The following is a 15,596-nucleotide window of genomic DNA, read 5'->3' on the forward strand; positions in this document are numbered from 1 at the left end:
AGTTCTGATCACTTTTTTTATTTTAAAGCCAAAAAAAAAAATTACAAGACAACATTTTTTCGATGGATTAACTATGGTCCCCTTGGAACGAGCTGTTAAGTAGGACCTTTTCTGTCAAGAAGGGCCTTGAAGTTAATTTTTCAAAATTGAATCAAAAATCCAAATTGAGTCCTAAAGCCCTATGTAATTTTTAATGTACAACGGTTAAAAACACGATCAAAAACCATTTCTGATCACTTTTTTTTTGATGCAACAAAAAATTGACACAACAAATTTTTTTCGATGGATCAACTATGGTCCCCTTGGAACGAGCTGTCAAGTAGGACCTTTTCTATCAAGAAGGGACGTGAAGTTAATTTTTCAAAATTTAATTAAAAATCAATTTTAAATCCTTGCGGTCGTTCAAAGGGTCATTGTACTCAGAAAAATAATCGTTGTGAACAATAATATCACAAATTAAAGCTTAATTTTAAGACCCAATTGTTGAAATTGAAATTCTTAAAATTCTTAAAATTTTTAAAAAAATTTAAAATTCTTAAAATTCTTAAAATTTTTAAAATTCTTAAAATTCTTAAAATTCTTAAAATTCTTAAAATTCTTAAAATTCTTAAAATTCTTAAAATTCTTAAAATTATTAAAATTCTTAAAATTCTTAAAATTCTTAAAATTCTTAAAATTCTTAAAATTCTAAAAATTCTTAAAATTCCTAAAAAATTTTAAATTCTTAAAATTCTTAAAATTCTTAAAATTCTTAAAATTCTTAAAATTCTTAAAATTCTTAAAATTCTTAAAATTCTTAAAATTCTTAAAATTCTTAAAATTCTTAAAATTCTTAAAATTCTTAAAATTTATAAAATTCTTAAAATTTTTAAAATTCTTAAAATTCTTAAAATTCTTAAAATTCTTAAAATTCTTAAAATTTATAAAATTCTTAAAATTCTTAAAATTCTTAAAATTCTTAAAATTCTTAAAATTCTTAAAATTCTTAAAATTTTAAAATTCTTGAAATTCTTAAAATTCTTAAAATTCTTAAAATTCTTAAAAAAAATTAAATTCAGGTCTTCCTCTCCACTCCGAGATTTGAATTGAAGACCTTTGCATTGCGAGTCCAACCGCGCTGACCAACTTTTTCGGGTTGACAGAATTTGAGTAAATTTAACCCCGACTTTCACTTTGTTCGATAAGCGTGTGAAAGCAGAGGAGAGTTTCCTTCGTGCCCAGCCCTGCGCCACCAAAACAAAGAATCTTTTGATGATTTTTGACAGATGGGTGGGAGCTGCTCATGATAGCGAAAAAAGTTCGATTATTCATCAAAACATTCAAGATTCTGGTAATCTTTTGCTAGTAATTTGTGATTAAAGTGTTAAAAATTAGTATTTAAGTTTCCTATTGTTCGCTTGGCGTTAATTGAGCCTTCACAATGGCGATTTTCGAGGTAAGACGTTTTTAATTTTGTAATTTGAAGCGATAAGCTGACGCCTCCGCCTCCTTTTCCTCTCCAGTGGCGAAAGTTTACCTTTTTCGACCTGCGGAAGGGCGTCGACAAGGAGCGGGTCGCGGAGACGCTGCAGGACGCGCGCATCACGGCCACCGCCAGCGGCAACAACGTGATCGTGATGTGCGACTCGGAGGGGATGATCCACAGCTTCAACCGGAGCTGGGAACCGATCTCGTTCAAGGGCCACGAGGGCTCGATTCTGCTGTGCGACATTTCCAAACAGAACAACCTGCTGGTTACGGTGGGCGAGGACATTAATGGGCCGTCGTTTAAGGTGTGGAATTTGGGCAAGGTGACGGCGATTGCGGGGGCGCAGTGTCTGAGGACGGTGCGGACGATGGTGTCGGTGCCGAGTGCGCTGGCGGTTTCCGAGGGCGGTCAGTTTATGGCGATTGGGTTTGCCAAGGGAAACATATCGCTATATCGGGGAGATGTTAGCAGGGATCGGTCGAAGACGCTGAAGCAGCTGACGGCGGGGACGGCCTCGATTAGCGGGATTGCGTTTAAGCACTTTAATAAGATAACGCAAATGTTTGTCTGCTCCGACTCCGGGGTGTATCTGTACAATCTGCAGAGTCGCGACAAGGAAATTCGGGTTAATCTGGACACGATGCAGTCGCCGGTTGGATGTTGTGCGCTGCAAACGGGCCACAACGAGGGCCACTTTATGGTCGGGCGAGATGATGCCGTGTATTGCTACACGTCGGATGGGCGCGGGCCGTGTTACGCCCTGGATGGCAAGAAGACGCTGCTGCAGTGGTTCCGATCGCATCTGTTGATTGTGTCGAAGAATACTCGGGTTAGCGGCTCGAACGGGGCTGGGTTTGTGTTGACCGTGATCGATATTCAGAACAAGTTTATCGTGTACACGTGTCCGATCGACGAGGTGGCGGCGATTCTGACGGAGTTTGGCTCGTGTTATATTTTGACTGAGAACAAGCAGATTTTCCACTTGGACGAGAAGGACTTGCAGAGCAAGCTGAACTTGCTGTTTAAAAAGAATCTGTATGATATTGCCGTTCGGATCGCCAAGAGCAATCAGTACGACGCGGACGGGTTGGCCGGGATATTCAAGCAGTACGGAGATCATCTGTACAGTAAGGGGGACTTTTCCGGGTCCGTTGATCAGTACACCAAGACGATTGGATTTTTGGAGCCTTCGTACGTGATTCGACGCTTTTTGGACGCTCGTCACATTCACTACTTGACGGATTACCTGCAGGCGATTCACAAGTCTGGTCGTGCCAGTGCGGATCACACGACGCTGCTGCTGAACTGCTTCACCAGGTTGGACAGGACAGAGCAGTTGAAACAGTTTTTGGAGAACGAAAACAAGCTGAATCTATTTGACGTGGACGTGGCCATCAAGGTCTGTCGCAACGCCTCGGTAGAGCAAGCCCTCGCGCTGGCAAAAGCGCACGGCAAGCACGATCTCTGTCTGAGCATCCTGACGGAAGATCTGTGCCGTTACGAGGACGCCCTGAAGTACATCTCCCAGCTGGATTTCCATGAAGCGGAACGAAACGTTAAAAAGTACGGCTTCCTCCTGATGGAGCACTGCCCAGGTCAAACCATCGCCCTGCTGAAGAAACTTTGCACGGACTACGTCCGCACCGACCTGGGCACGAGCGCCCTCCAGGACCACTTTGGCGACGATCTCACCTCCAGCTTTCTGCTGGAAAACGGCCTAAACAGCGAGCGCGGCAACCCGGAAGACTTCGTGCATCTCTTCTCCAACAGCGAACTGCTGATCGATTTCCTCGAACATCTCATCCTAAATCTGCCCTCGTGCAGCAAGTTCGTCTACAACAGCCTGATCGAGCACTATCTGCACCGTTGGCGCGAAGACCCAGCCGTTGAACGCAAGCTGCTCGATACGCTGAAGCAAAACGCCGACCGGTACGACAAGAGCCACGTGCTGATCCAGTGCCGAGTGCACCAGTTCTGGCCCGGCGTCATGTATCTGTACGAGGAGGACAAGCTGCACCATCTGATTGTGCGGCACTATCTGAAGAATCGCGACTATGAGAACCTGCTCGCGTGCTGCCGGAAGTTGGGCCAAAGCGATGCCTCGCTGTGGCTGTTGGCGTTGAATGGACTCAAGAACGACCAGGCCGCTCCGCCGAAGCTGCTGTCGCAGGTGCTGCAAGTTATTGGTGAGTTGAGCGCATGTCTTCGTTAACGATAGCCAAAATTTACAAAATCTAAAAAAAAATTTTTTTTCAAAACATGAAAAAAAATAATTAAATAGTATAAAAACTTCTCAAAAATTTAACGTTTTTGGAAAAATTAAGGATATAAAAATTTCAAAAACTTGGAAAACTTGAAAATAAACAACATGTTAAAAAACAACCAAAAAATTTAAAAGTATAAAAACATTTCCAAATTTTACCTTTTTTAAAAAAAAAAGATTTAAAAAGTTCAAAAATTTCAAATATTTTAAAAGTTTGACAAATTTCAAGAGATTCAAAAAATTTATAAACATTAATACTTTGTAAAAATTTAAAAATAAAGATTTCTCTAAAATTGAACCTTTCTGAAAAATTAAGGATCTTTAAATGTCTAAAATAAAAACAAAAAAAAAATATTTTAAAAATATAAAAACTTTTTGAAATATTATCAATTTTACAAAGTTTAACGATGGGACCGTCCATAAACCACGTGGGGGGGGGGGGGGGGGTATGGCGATTGTCCACGATCCATACAAAAAAAAACTTTGGATAATTGTCCACGAAGGGGGGGGGGGGGGGCTAACAGATTCCCAAAAAAGTATCCACGTGGTTTATGGATGGTACCGTTCTAAAATTTTCAAAAACTGCAAAAATATTAAAACCATTGGAAAATTTCAAACAAGGAAAAAATAAACTTATCCAAAAATTAACGTTTGAATGAAATTAGGATTTAAAAATTTAACCAAACAAATTTTAAAAATTAAAAAAATAACAGCAATTTAAAAAAAAAACTTTAAAAAAATCATGGATCTAAAACTATCTAAATTTCAAAAATTGCAGAAATTTCAATAAACTACAACCACAAAAATTTCAAAAACAACAAAAAACAAGTCCTATATTTAAAAAAAAACAGCTAAAAATTAAAAAATATAAATTATTTAAAAAAATAATTTCTCAATTCTAGATTACTTTTTCAAAACAACCAATGCGTCATGGGTTTCTTATGTACATAGGACCTTTTGAAAAAGTAAGCGAGAATTATGTTTATATTTTATGCCTTTCTTATTATGAATTTGTAGTTTTTCAAACTTTTAAAATATTTAAAATTTCTGAAATTTTTAAAGTTCTTGAAGTTAGATTTAAATCCATTTTTTTAAAAACGTTACATTTTAAAGATGCTTTTTTATTTTTTTAACTTTTAACTTATAATTATAGTTTAAGATTTTTTTGTGTTGTTGAATTTTATTTAAATTTTAGATCTCATTTTTTTAAGTTGAGTTTTAGACAAGTTTTTATATCTATAAAATTTTAAATTTCTCAATATTTTTGTTTTTTGAGTTTTTGAAAATTTTGTAGTTTTGAAATTTTTAGATGGTTTATTTTATTTGTAGTTTTGAAATGTTTAGATGGTTTTGAAATTTTTAGATGGTTTATTTTATTTAAACGTTACATTTTGAGAAGTTTTTATATTTTTTAAATTCAGAATTATATTATTGTTGTTTATAATTTGTTTACTGTTTTTTAAATAAATTTTAGATTTTTTAAAATATTTGAAATTTTTAGATTTTTGAAATTCTTACGATTTTTAATTTTTTTAATGTTAAAAATTGGTGGAAGTATTGGTTAAATTTTTAACTCCAAAACTCAACGTTTGAAAAAAAAATCTGAAATAAAATCAGAAACTTCAAAAACAGCAAAATATGTATAAACATCAAATTCAAATTCTAAGTATTAAAAAATAAAAACTTCTCCAAAATTTAACGTTAAAAAAAACACAAATTAAACAATTTCAAAAGCTACAAAAGTTTTGAAAACTTAAAAAAATAAAAACAGCTAAAAAAAATTAATTTTAAAAATATAAAAACTTTTCCAAAAATTAACTTATAAAAACATTTATAATCTAAAAATTCTATAAACTTCAAAAATATAAAAAAAAATCAAATATTTTTAAAATTTCAAAGCAGAAAAAAATTTATAAACATCAGAAATAAAATATAAAAGCATCTCCAATCTAAAATTTTTAAAAAAATAAAATTTAGATCTAACATCAGAAACTTCAAAAATTCAAAATAAATAGTTTAAAAAAATAAAATAAAGTATAAACATTGCTTAGAATTTTTTTTATTTGTTAAAATTCAAAAAATATAAAAAAATATCTTAATTTTAACGTGTTTAAAAAATTTAAAGATTTACAAATTTTAAAAATAACAAAAAAATTAAAAAAAATGACGAACGTTTTTAAAAAATAAGGATCTAAAAACTTTAATTTTTTTATAAACAATAGTTTTTTTTAAATAAAGATAATTTAAAATCTCGTCAAAAATTTTGCGTTTTTATAAAATTCAATAATCTCAAAAATTCAAAATTGATGAAATTTTAATTTTTTTTTAAAGTTTAAGCAAATATTTATGTACACTCAAAATTAGAAGTATCCCTCAAAGGATACTTTTTATCCTTTTTTTCAAGTTCACCCGGCGTCACCCTTTCAAAAGGGTATGTCAAAATCAGTACATTTTCGATACCCTTTTAAACGGGTGACGACGGGTGATCTTGAAAAAAGGATACTTTTGACTTTGAGTGTATGTAAACACATTTTCATCCAAAATTTTCTATATTTTTACGTTAAAAAAAAATAAGATTCAAAAAAATTAATAAACTATAAAAATAATATGAGCACTAAAACATTTAAAATAACAAAAAAAAACAACATCTGTGAAACTTAAAAAAATATAAAAACTTTTCCAACAATTAACGGTTTAAAAAAAATAAGGTTCAGATTTCTTTTCTCAAAAATTAAACTTTTTGTAAAAAATTAATGATCTAACAACTTTAGAAACTTAAAAAAAACAAAAAAATTAATAATGTTAATAGCATTACGTTTCTTTAATCACATATGTATCGATATTTTCTCGATCTTCAGGCGTAATTTGTCGATTGTAGATCGAGAAATTTCTATCAAAATCTAAATCTCACGATCAAGTCCAATAACCACAACGTTTTTTTTTTCCAGCCCAAGAAAAGCTGCAAGCCCCCCTGCAGATCCTCAACTGCCTGGCCGTCGAAAGCGGGCCCACTCTGCTCCCCGTGCGGGACTACTTCATGCAGGTGTTCCAGAAGGAGCAGGACGCCACCCGCCACGACGCGGAACTCACGCGCAAGTACAGCGAAGAGTCGGTCGCCATCAAGCAGCACATTGCGCACCTGCAGCACGGCAACGTCGAGTTCCGGAACACGGTCTGCGACACTTGCAAGCAGCCCCTCTCCTGGCCGGCGCTCTTTTTCCTCTGCAAGCACTCGTACCACCAGGAGTAAGTGCGCACCTCAAGCCTCATTCTTCAAGTTACTGACACTCTCTTGTTTTAGTTGCATTCGCGGCTACTCGGAGACGGAGCGCGACTGTCCGGTGTGCAACAAGAAGAACATTCTGCTGATGGATGCGTTGCGCGCCCAGAGTGAATCCCGTGGGCAGCATGAGGCGTTCCACAATCTGCTGGATCGGTCGCCGGAGCCGTTCTCCGTGGTGGCGGAACACTTTGGGCGGGGACTGTTCAACAAGCTGTTGATTGTGGAGGAAGAGGATGGGCGATCGGAGGTAGGTTCCTAGATCTAGAGAGGAAAATCCCGGTGATGTTTGCTTAAAAAGAATTCGACTCAAGGTTGAGATTTGCAATAAATTTCCCTTGAGAAATGAAAGCGAACTAAACTGAGGGATAAAAATGAATGAGATGGACAGGCTGATTATTACAAGCAATCGTTATATTAAAATTGACGATTTAGGTATGATCGGTATTCTAAAAATGATCTAATTCTAAAAATCGATTCCGCATCTGACAAAAAATTATTTGATTAAATTTAAAAAAAAGGAAATTTTAAAATTTGACTTGACGCTATTGAAAATTATAAAGTTGAGTTAAGTACTTCAAAAGTTATGCTAAAAAACGATTTAAAAAAAAAGTCCGGAAGATTGTATGCATTTTAGAAAATTACGCAAAAACTCAAAATGATATTGAATTGATTTTTTAAATTTTTGGTTCAGAATTTGTTTTTTCAGTCTATGTTTTGAGTTGAACCAGCCTCCTGCTGAAAAACTCTATAATACAGAATTAAAAAAAAAACACATTTTAATTATTGAATATTTAAGTATTAATGTTTCGGTACTCAACAAATAAAAATGTTTTTTTTTTTCAGTTTAATTCTTTTTTGCCTTCTTCACCTTACTGAGGAAACCAAAAAAAAAATTAAGAATCACAGAATTTCAATATTTTTGAATTTCATAATTCAAGAATATTAGAATTTTAAAATAATATTTAAAATTTAAATTTTTAAGAATTTAAAAACATAAAAATTTAAAGATTTAAAAACTTAAAAATTTATAAGTTTAAAAATTTTAAAACGTAAAAATTTTTAAGTTTGAAAATTTGGAATTCTAGATTAAATTTTCAAAAGGTCCTATCTGCATAGGAAACCCATGAGGGATAGGTTGTTTTGAAAATTTAATCTAGAATGGCAATTTAAAGAATTTCAAGAATTTCCTGAATTTTGAAAATTGTAAGAACTTTACTGCCCATGTTCGCATAAATGTCCCATATGCAAAAACAGCAAGCTGAGAAAAACGCTTTTTAAGTTTGTCCCATACATAAGGCTACGTGTTAAGTTTTCGCGAAAAAAAACTGGATTTCCTCCTGATTTCTAAAACAAAGTACTGGATGTTATAGGCTCTTTTGAAAGAACACACAATTTTGAACCAAACTGCATCAATAACTCAAAAACGATGAAAATGCATATGGGACATTTATGCGATCAGGGGCAGTTTAAGAATTTCAAGAATTTTAAAAATTTCAACAATTTCAAGAATTTAAAGAATTTAAAGAATTTAAAGAATTTAAAGAACTTAAAAAATTTAAAGAATTTGAAGAATTTCAAGAATTTTAAGAATTTTAAAATTTTTAAAAATTGTTAGAATTTTAAATTTTTTAAGAATTTTAAGAATTTTAAGAATTTTAAGAGTTTTAAGAATTTTAAGAATTTTAAGAATTTTAAGAACTTTAAGAATTTTAAGAATTTTAAGAACTTTAAGAATTTTAAGAATTTTTGTGTGGCAATCTACCCAGCAAAAAAAAAGTTTAATTTTGGAATGTTGAAAATTTGGTAGGTTGAATATTACCTCTTTTTTGAGTAATATTACCTAAAAAATGTGAAAAAATGTTAACCTGATGAATATTCACCAGAAACTGATAAAAATTCATCATTTTCTGATTAAATATTACCCATTTTTCGACACAAAATCTGTTACCATTTCCTGATGAATATTACCATCATTTTTTCTGTGTAGGTTTGATCGGTGTTCTAAAAATGATAAAAAATCTATTTGAACAATATCAGATTCCAAAAACCATTTTTTTTAATTTCTTAGTTGATTTGTGTAAAATTATTTTTTTTAAATTCATCCCATCTGACAAAAAATAATTTAATTAAACAAAAATATTGGCCATTTCAAAAATTTGACCTTACAATTTATTTATTTTAGAATTTTACACAAAACTCAAACATTTAAATTTTATTTTTAAATTGTTTTTTTTTTATTTTTGGTTCAGAATTTGTTTTTTTAGTCCATGTTTTAATTTTTGTATTTTTAAGTGTTAATGTTTCCGTACAAATGATTTTGTTTTTCATTTTAAATATTGTATAGGAGCAATTCTCTACCAAAACCGGAAATGGATTTTATTTGTATTTTTTGATTTGGCTCAAACTTTGTGGGGGCCTTCCCTATGACCAAAGAAGCCATTTTGCATCATTAGTTTGTCCATATAAATTTCCATACAAATTTGGCAGCTGTTCATACAAAAATGGTACGTATATATTCGAAAATCTGTAACTTTTGAAGGAATTTTTTGATCAATTTGGTGTCTTCGGCAAAGTTGTAGGTATTGTTAAGGACTATTTAGAAAAAAAAAGGTACACGGAAAAAAAAATTTCCCGATTTTTTTATTAACTTTTTTTTCACAAAAACTCAAATTCCCAAAATACGTATTTTTTGATTTTCGAGATTTTTTGATATGTTTTAGGGGACAAAAATCCGCAACTTTTGAGCTATAGAGAAACATGGTCAAAAAATCTGCCGCCGAGTTATGATTTTTTGAAAAACTGGTGATTTTTGGAAAAAATCGAAATTTCATACATAAAATTTTTTTGACATTATTTTTTAATGCAAAATTGAATTTGCAATCGAAAATTACTTTACAGATTTTTCGATAAAGGGCCCCGTTTTCAAGATATAGCCACCGAAAGTTTGATTTCAGCGAAATATTTGCAGTTTTTCAATTTTTAAAAATAGTGACCATGAGTGACCATTTCTAAAAATATTTTTTTTGAAAAGTTCAGAAAATTTGCTATAAAATTGTCTAAGAGACATTGAAGATTGGACCTCTGGTTGCTGAGATACAGCGGCTTAAAGAAAGAGAAACACGAAAATTGAAGTTTTCTAAGCCTCACCCAAACAGCCCACAATTTTCTAATGACGATATCTCAGCAATTAATGGTCAGATTTCCAATGTTAATACATGAAACATTCGTGAAATTTTCCGATCTTTTTGAAAAAAATATTTTGAAAAAAATTAAATCAATACTAGCATTTTTAATGGGGATAATATTCAATGTTTGGCCCTTTTAAAATGTTAGTCTTGATTTAATTTTTTTCAAAATATTTTTTTCGAAAAGATCGGAAAATTTCACGAATGTTTCATGTATTAACATTGAAAATCGGACCATTAATTGCTGAGATATCGTCATTAGAAAATGGTGGGCTGTTTGGGTGAGACTTAGAAAACTTCAATTTTCGTGTTTCTTTTTCTTTAAGCCGCTGTATCTCAACAACCAGAGGTCCAATCTTCAATGTCTCTTAGACAATTTTATAGTAAATTTTCTGAACTTTTCAAAAAAAATATTTTTAGAAATGGTCACTCATGGTCACTATTTTTAAAAATCGAAAAACTGCAAATATTTCGCTGAAATCAAACTTTCGGTGGCTATATCTTGAAAACGGAGCCCTTTATCGAAAAATCTGTAAAGTAATTTTCGATTGCAAATTCAATTTTGCATAAAAAAATGAGGTCAAAAAAATTTTATGTATAAAATTTCGATTTTTCCCAAAAATCACCAGTTTTTCAAAAAATCATAACTCGGCGGCAGATTTTTTGACCATGTTTCTCTATAGCTCAAAAGTTGCGGATTTTTGTCCCCTAAAACATATCAAAAAATCTCGAAAATCAAAAAATACGTATTTTGGGAATTTGAGTTTTTGTGAAAAAAAAGTTAATAAAAAAATCGGGAAATTTTTTTTTCCGTGTACCTAATTTTTTCTAAATAGTCCTTAACAATACCTACAACTTTGCCGAAGACACCAAATTGATCAGAAAATTCCTTCAAAAGTTACAGATTTTCGAATATTTACGTACCATTTTTGTATGAACAGCTGCCAAATTTGTATGGAAATTTATATGGACAAACTAATGATGCAAAATGGCTTCTTTGGTCATAGGGAAGGCCCCCACAAAGTTTGAGCCAAATCAAAAAATACAAAAAATAAAAATGGTCGAAATCGGCCGGTTTTGTAGAGAATTGCTCATAGTTAAAAATGTATGACCTGATTTTTTTTATTTTATGATTTTAGAATTGTAGGATAACAATGAACCAAATTGATTGTTTTTATTTTGAAGTTTTGAACGAGTTATAACTAAGTCTTGTTTTTAATTTTTTATTTCTTTATAAATTATCGGATTCTAAAATTTAGTTTTTTTTTCGGAATTTTGTTTTTTTGTAAACGCATATAGTTTCTTATTAAGCTATTTTTATAGAATTTCTACAATTCTAATATTAACATTTTTAGTAGTAGTTTTTAGTATATTTTACATTTTTTTTGTTTATTTCAGTTTAAAAAATTAAAACTAGGAATTTGGAGATAATAATGATATTATATTATCTATTGTTGTTCTTGAAAAGGTCCTATAAACATATGAAAAACAATAGCTTATAGGTCCTTTAAAAAAAACTCCAGTTATGTATTTACCTAATTGAAGAAAACTAAAATGTTAGTGTTTTGATTTTGTGTTTTAAATGTATGATGTTTGTAAAAGTTTTTTTTTTTAATTTTATGATTTTTAGAAATGTTATAATGTTAAATCTAAAATTTTAGAATTTCTATGTTTTAAAACTGTTTTATATTTTTATTAAACATTTGCCTCAGCAGTTATACCGTTATTGGTTGACCTTTTTTAAATTGGGAAAATTAAATGAAAAATCTAAATTTTAGGATCATCGAATTTCAATATTTTCGAATTTCAGAATTCAAGATAATCAGAATTTTAAAATAATAATAACTTAATGGTTTTGCCTTCTAATTTAAATATACTATTACTCTTTAAAAGTTGGAATTAGGAATTTAAATTTCTAAGAATTTCGGAATTTAAAAATTTTAAATAAAAAAAACTAAAATCTTAAGATTTAAAAATAATAGAAATAAAAGATTTTAAAAATCTAAAAATCTCAAGAATTTCAAAAATTTCAAGAATTGTAATAATTTTAACAATTTCAAGAATTTCAAGAACTTTAAGAATTTCAAGAATTTTAAGAATTTTAAGAATTTTAAGAATTTTAAGAATTTTAAGAATTTCAAGAATTTAATAAATTTCAAGAATTTCAAGAATTTTAAGAATTTGAAGAGTTTTAAGAATTTTAAGAATTTTAAGAATTTTAAGAATTTTAAGAATTTTAAGAATTTTAAGAATTTTAAGAATTTTAAGAATTTTAAGAATTTTAAGAATTTTAAGAATTTTAAGAATTTTAAGAATTTTAAGAATTTTAAGAATTTTAAGAATTTTAAGAATTTTAAGAATTTTAAGAATTTTAAGAATTTTAAGAATTTTAAAAATTTTAAGAATTTTAAGAATTTTAAGAATTTTAAAATTTTTAAGAATTTTAAGAATTTTAAGAATTTTAAGAATTTTAAGAATTTTAAGAATTTTAAGAATTTTAAGAATTTTAAGAATTTTAAGAATTTTAAGAATTTTAAGAATTTTAAGAATTTTAAGAATTTTAAGAATTTTAAGAATTTTAAGAATTTTAAGAATTTTAAGAATTTTAAGAATTTTAAGAATTTTAAGAATTTTACGATTTTTAAGAATTTTAAGATTTGTTAGAATTGTAAGAATTTTATGAATTTAAGAATTTTAAGAGTTTTAAGAATTATAAGAATTTTAAGAATTTTAAGATTTTTAAGAATTTTAAGAATTTCAAGAATTTTTAAGAATTTTAAGAATTTTAAGAATTTTAAGAATTATAAGAATTTTAAAATTTTTAAGTATTTTAAGAATTTTAAGAATTTTAAGATTTTTAAGAATTTTAAGAATTTCAAGAATTTTTAAGAATTTTAAGAATTTTATGAATTATTAGAATTTTAAAATTTGAAGAATTTGAAGAATTTCAAGAATTTAAAGAATTTAAAGAATTTAAAAAATTTAAAGAATTTAAAGAATTTGAAGAATTTAAAGAATTTAAAGAATTTAAAGAATTTAAAGAATTTAAAGAATTTAAAGAATTTAAAGAATTTAAAGAATTTAAAGAATTTAAAGAATTTAAAGAATTTAAAGAATTTAAAGAATTTAAAGAATTTAAAGAATTTAAAGAATTTAAAGATTTTAAAGAATTTAAAGAATTTAAAGAATTTAAAGAATTTAAAGAATTTAAAGAATTTAAAGAATTTAAAGAATTTAAAGAATTTAAAGAATTTAAAGAATTTAAAGAATTTTAAGAATTTTAAGAATTTTAAGAATTATAAGAATTTTAAAATTTTTAAGTATTTTAAGAATTTTAAGAATTTTAAGAATTTTAAGAATTTTAAGAATTTTAAGAATTTCAAAACTTTTAAGAATTTTATAAATTTTTAGAATATCATAAATTTTATAATTTTTAAGAATTTCAAGAATTTTAAAAAATTTAAGAATTTTAAGAATCTAAGATTTTAAGAATTAAGCAAAAATGAATTCAAGAATAAAAAATAACATAAATAAATAATATTTATAAGGAGATTTTATACTAATGCTTAAAATGAATGAACTTCAAGTGGGGTTAGGAAATTTTAATAAAACAAATATAAGGGTTTTAGAGAAGTCAACTAATTTTGGCCGACGATAGTTTTTCTAAATTTTCAATCGCAATATTACGACCGCATGGAATAATTAAGATGTGATGTTAAAAGACTAAAACAAAATTCCATTTCCAGTCCCTGCTCACCCGAACCGACGCCGGACCACGCGCTCCCGCTGTGATGCAACCAAACCCAAGGCCACCGGCCACCGTTGCCCCAACACCCTACGCCAACTACGGTCCCTGTGCCGAGGCGCGTCTCCGCCAGGACGAAGGCAGTCGCCAACTCCGTCTGGAGGCGCAGGAAACCAGCGAAATGCGCCTTCGCCTAATGGAACAGGAACGCATCCGGCAGCGCCAACAACAGGCCAGCCTCGTAACGACCCAGCAGCAGCTGCGTCTGCGCGACGATCGTAGCCCAAAGCGTCAACAGTCTCCGTACGGCAGTCCTAAGCCGCCGTCTGCTCTAGCTCAGCAGCAGAGAGCTCCGGCCAAGGTGGTGGCCAAAAATCCGTTTGACGACGAGGGTGGGGAAGAAGTTAGGTACGATAAGAGTAAGGATCCGTTTGCGTCCGGGGAACCGACGCCGACGAAAAAGCCGAGTCAGGTGGTGGCAGCGTCGGCGACGCCGGCTAGCAATCCGTTCGAGCAGGACTACGATAGCAGTCTGGATCCGTTTGCGGATTAAGTGGAGTTTTGGCGAATATCGTGATAGCAAACAAAAATAACGATTCCAACTGAGCGACAATTGCAGAGAAATGCATTTTGCTGCAGCACCCATTATAACAATATATGATATATAAAACATTATGAAATTATGTTTAAAAATTTCGCCATTTTGTATCGTTGAAAATATTTTCTGTAACCAAAATCATATTTATTTGCTAAAATAAAAAAGTAAGTAACTAATATATATATGAGTTTTTTTTACATTTGCATGCAAAATATTGAAAATAAAATATCAACGGGTCTTCAGAGAACTGTCCAAATTGCTTGAAATCCTTTATTAGGTTAGTTGTTTTCGGCATCTCTTTCAAAATTAGCTTTTTTCAATGGTTTGTTCTCCAGAAAATCAATTGCTAGAATTTCCTAAGAAATTCACAGTACAGTCCAGACTCGATTATCCGAAGCCTCGATTATCCGAAGTTCGACTATCCGAAGGTTTGTATGCGACTTCGAATAATCGAACCACGAACAATTTTTTTTCGTATTTTTTTTCATTTTCTTACTTTAAACTTCAAAATCGAGTTCTGCGACCCCATTTAAGTCAAATTTGAATGGTTGATTGCCAGTAAAATTAAAAAATGCATTCTTTTTCCTGTATTTCATCATCGCATTTTTGGCCGCCATTATGGATTTATAAATTCTAAATCACTTTAGAGTAGCTTAAGAGTCATACAAAGCTCAACAATCAAAAATAAGACAACGAAAAAAAAATCGTGATTCGATTATCCGAAGTGAAATTTTGCCAAGGCCGTCGGCTATCGAGCCTGGACTGTAGTATTTGAACTGGGTGCTGAAAAGACAGAATGCGTAACGTGATTTTCGAATGTTCCCAACTGCTCCTCACTAATACAAGTGCACTACTGCTGTAAACATAAACAAAGTAGAAGGCTTTGTTCAAGCTCAAACGTGACTTGTTTTTGCTGCAGAAGTGACTTGTTTTGAAACATTTTGGAACTGTTGATGTTAATGTTTTTGCTGAAAAATTAAGTGCTTCGCGCATTTTTTGTTCGTAGACTAAACGATGGGTGGCCAAAAGATGCTTTTTTTTATTTTCCACGTGA

General features: G+C 30.6%; 1 protein-coding gene across 1 annotated transcript; it reads left to right on the forward strand.

Annotated features, from left to right (window-relative positions):
* The first annotated feature begins 1,209 nt into the window (after nucleotides 1-1,209).
* LOC120414511 (vacuolar protein sorting-associated protein 11 homolog) lies at nucleotides 1,210-14,720 on the forward strand. The gene is made up of 5 exons (XM_039575721.2): nucleotides 1,210-1,435; nucleotides 1,503-3,654; nucleotides 6,680-6,977; nucleotides 7,033-7,261; nucleotides 13,946-14,720. The coding sequence occupies exons 1-5, from the start codon at nucleotides 1,421-1,423 to the stop codon at nucleotides 14,495-14,497; spliced, it is 3,246 nt and encodes a 1,081-aa protein (XP_039431655.1). The 5' UTR covers nucleotides 1,210-1,420; the 3' UTR covers nucleotides 14,498-14,720.
* Nucleotides 14,721-15,596: the final 876 nt, after the last annotated feature.

The sequence above is a fragment of the Culex pipiens genome, chromosome 3 (genome assembly GCF_016801865.2).
Source record: "Culex pipiens pallens isolate TS chromosome 3, TS_CPP_V2, whole genome shotgun sequence".
Taxonomy (NCBI): Eukaryota; Metazoa; Arthropoda; class Insecta; order Diptera; family Culicidae; genus Culex; species Culex pipiens.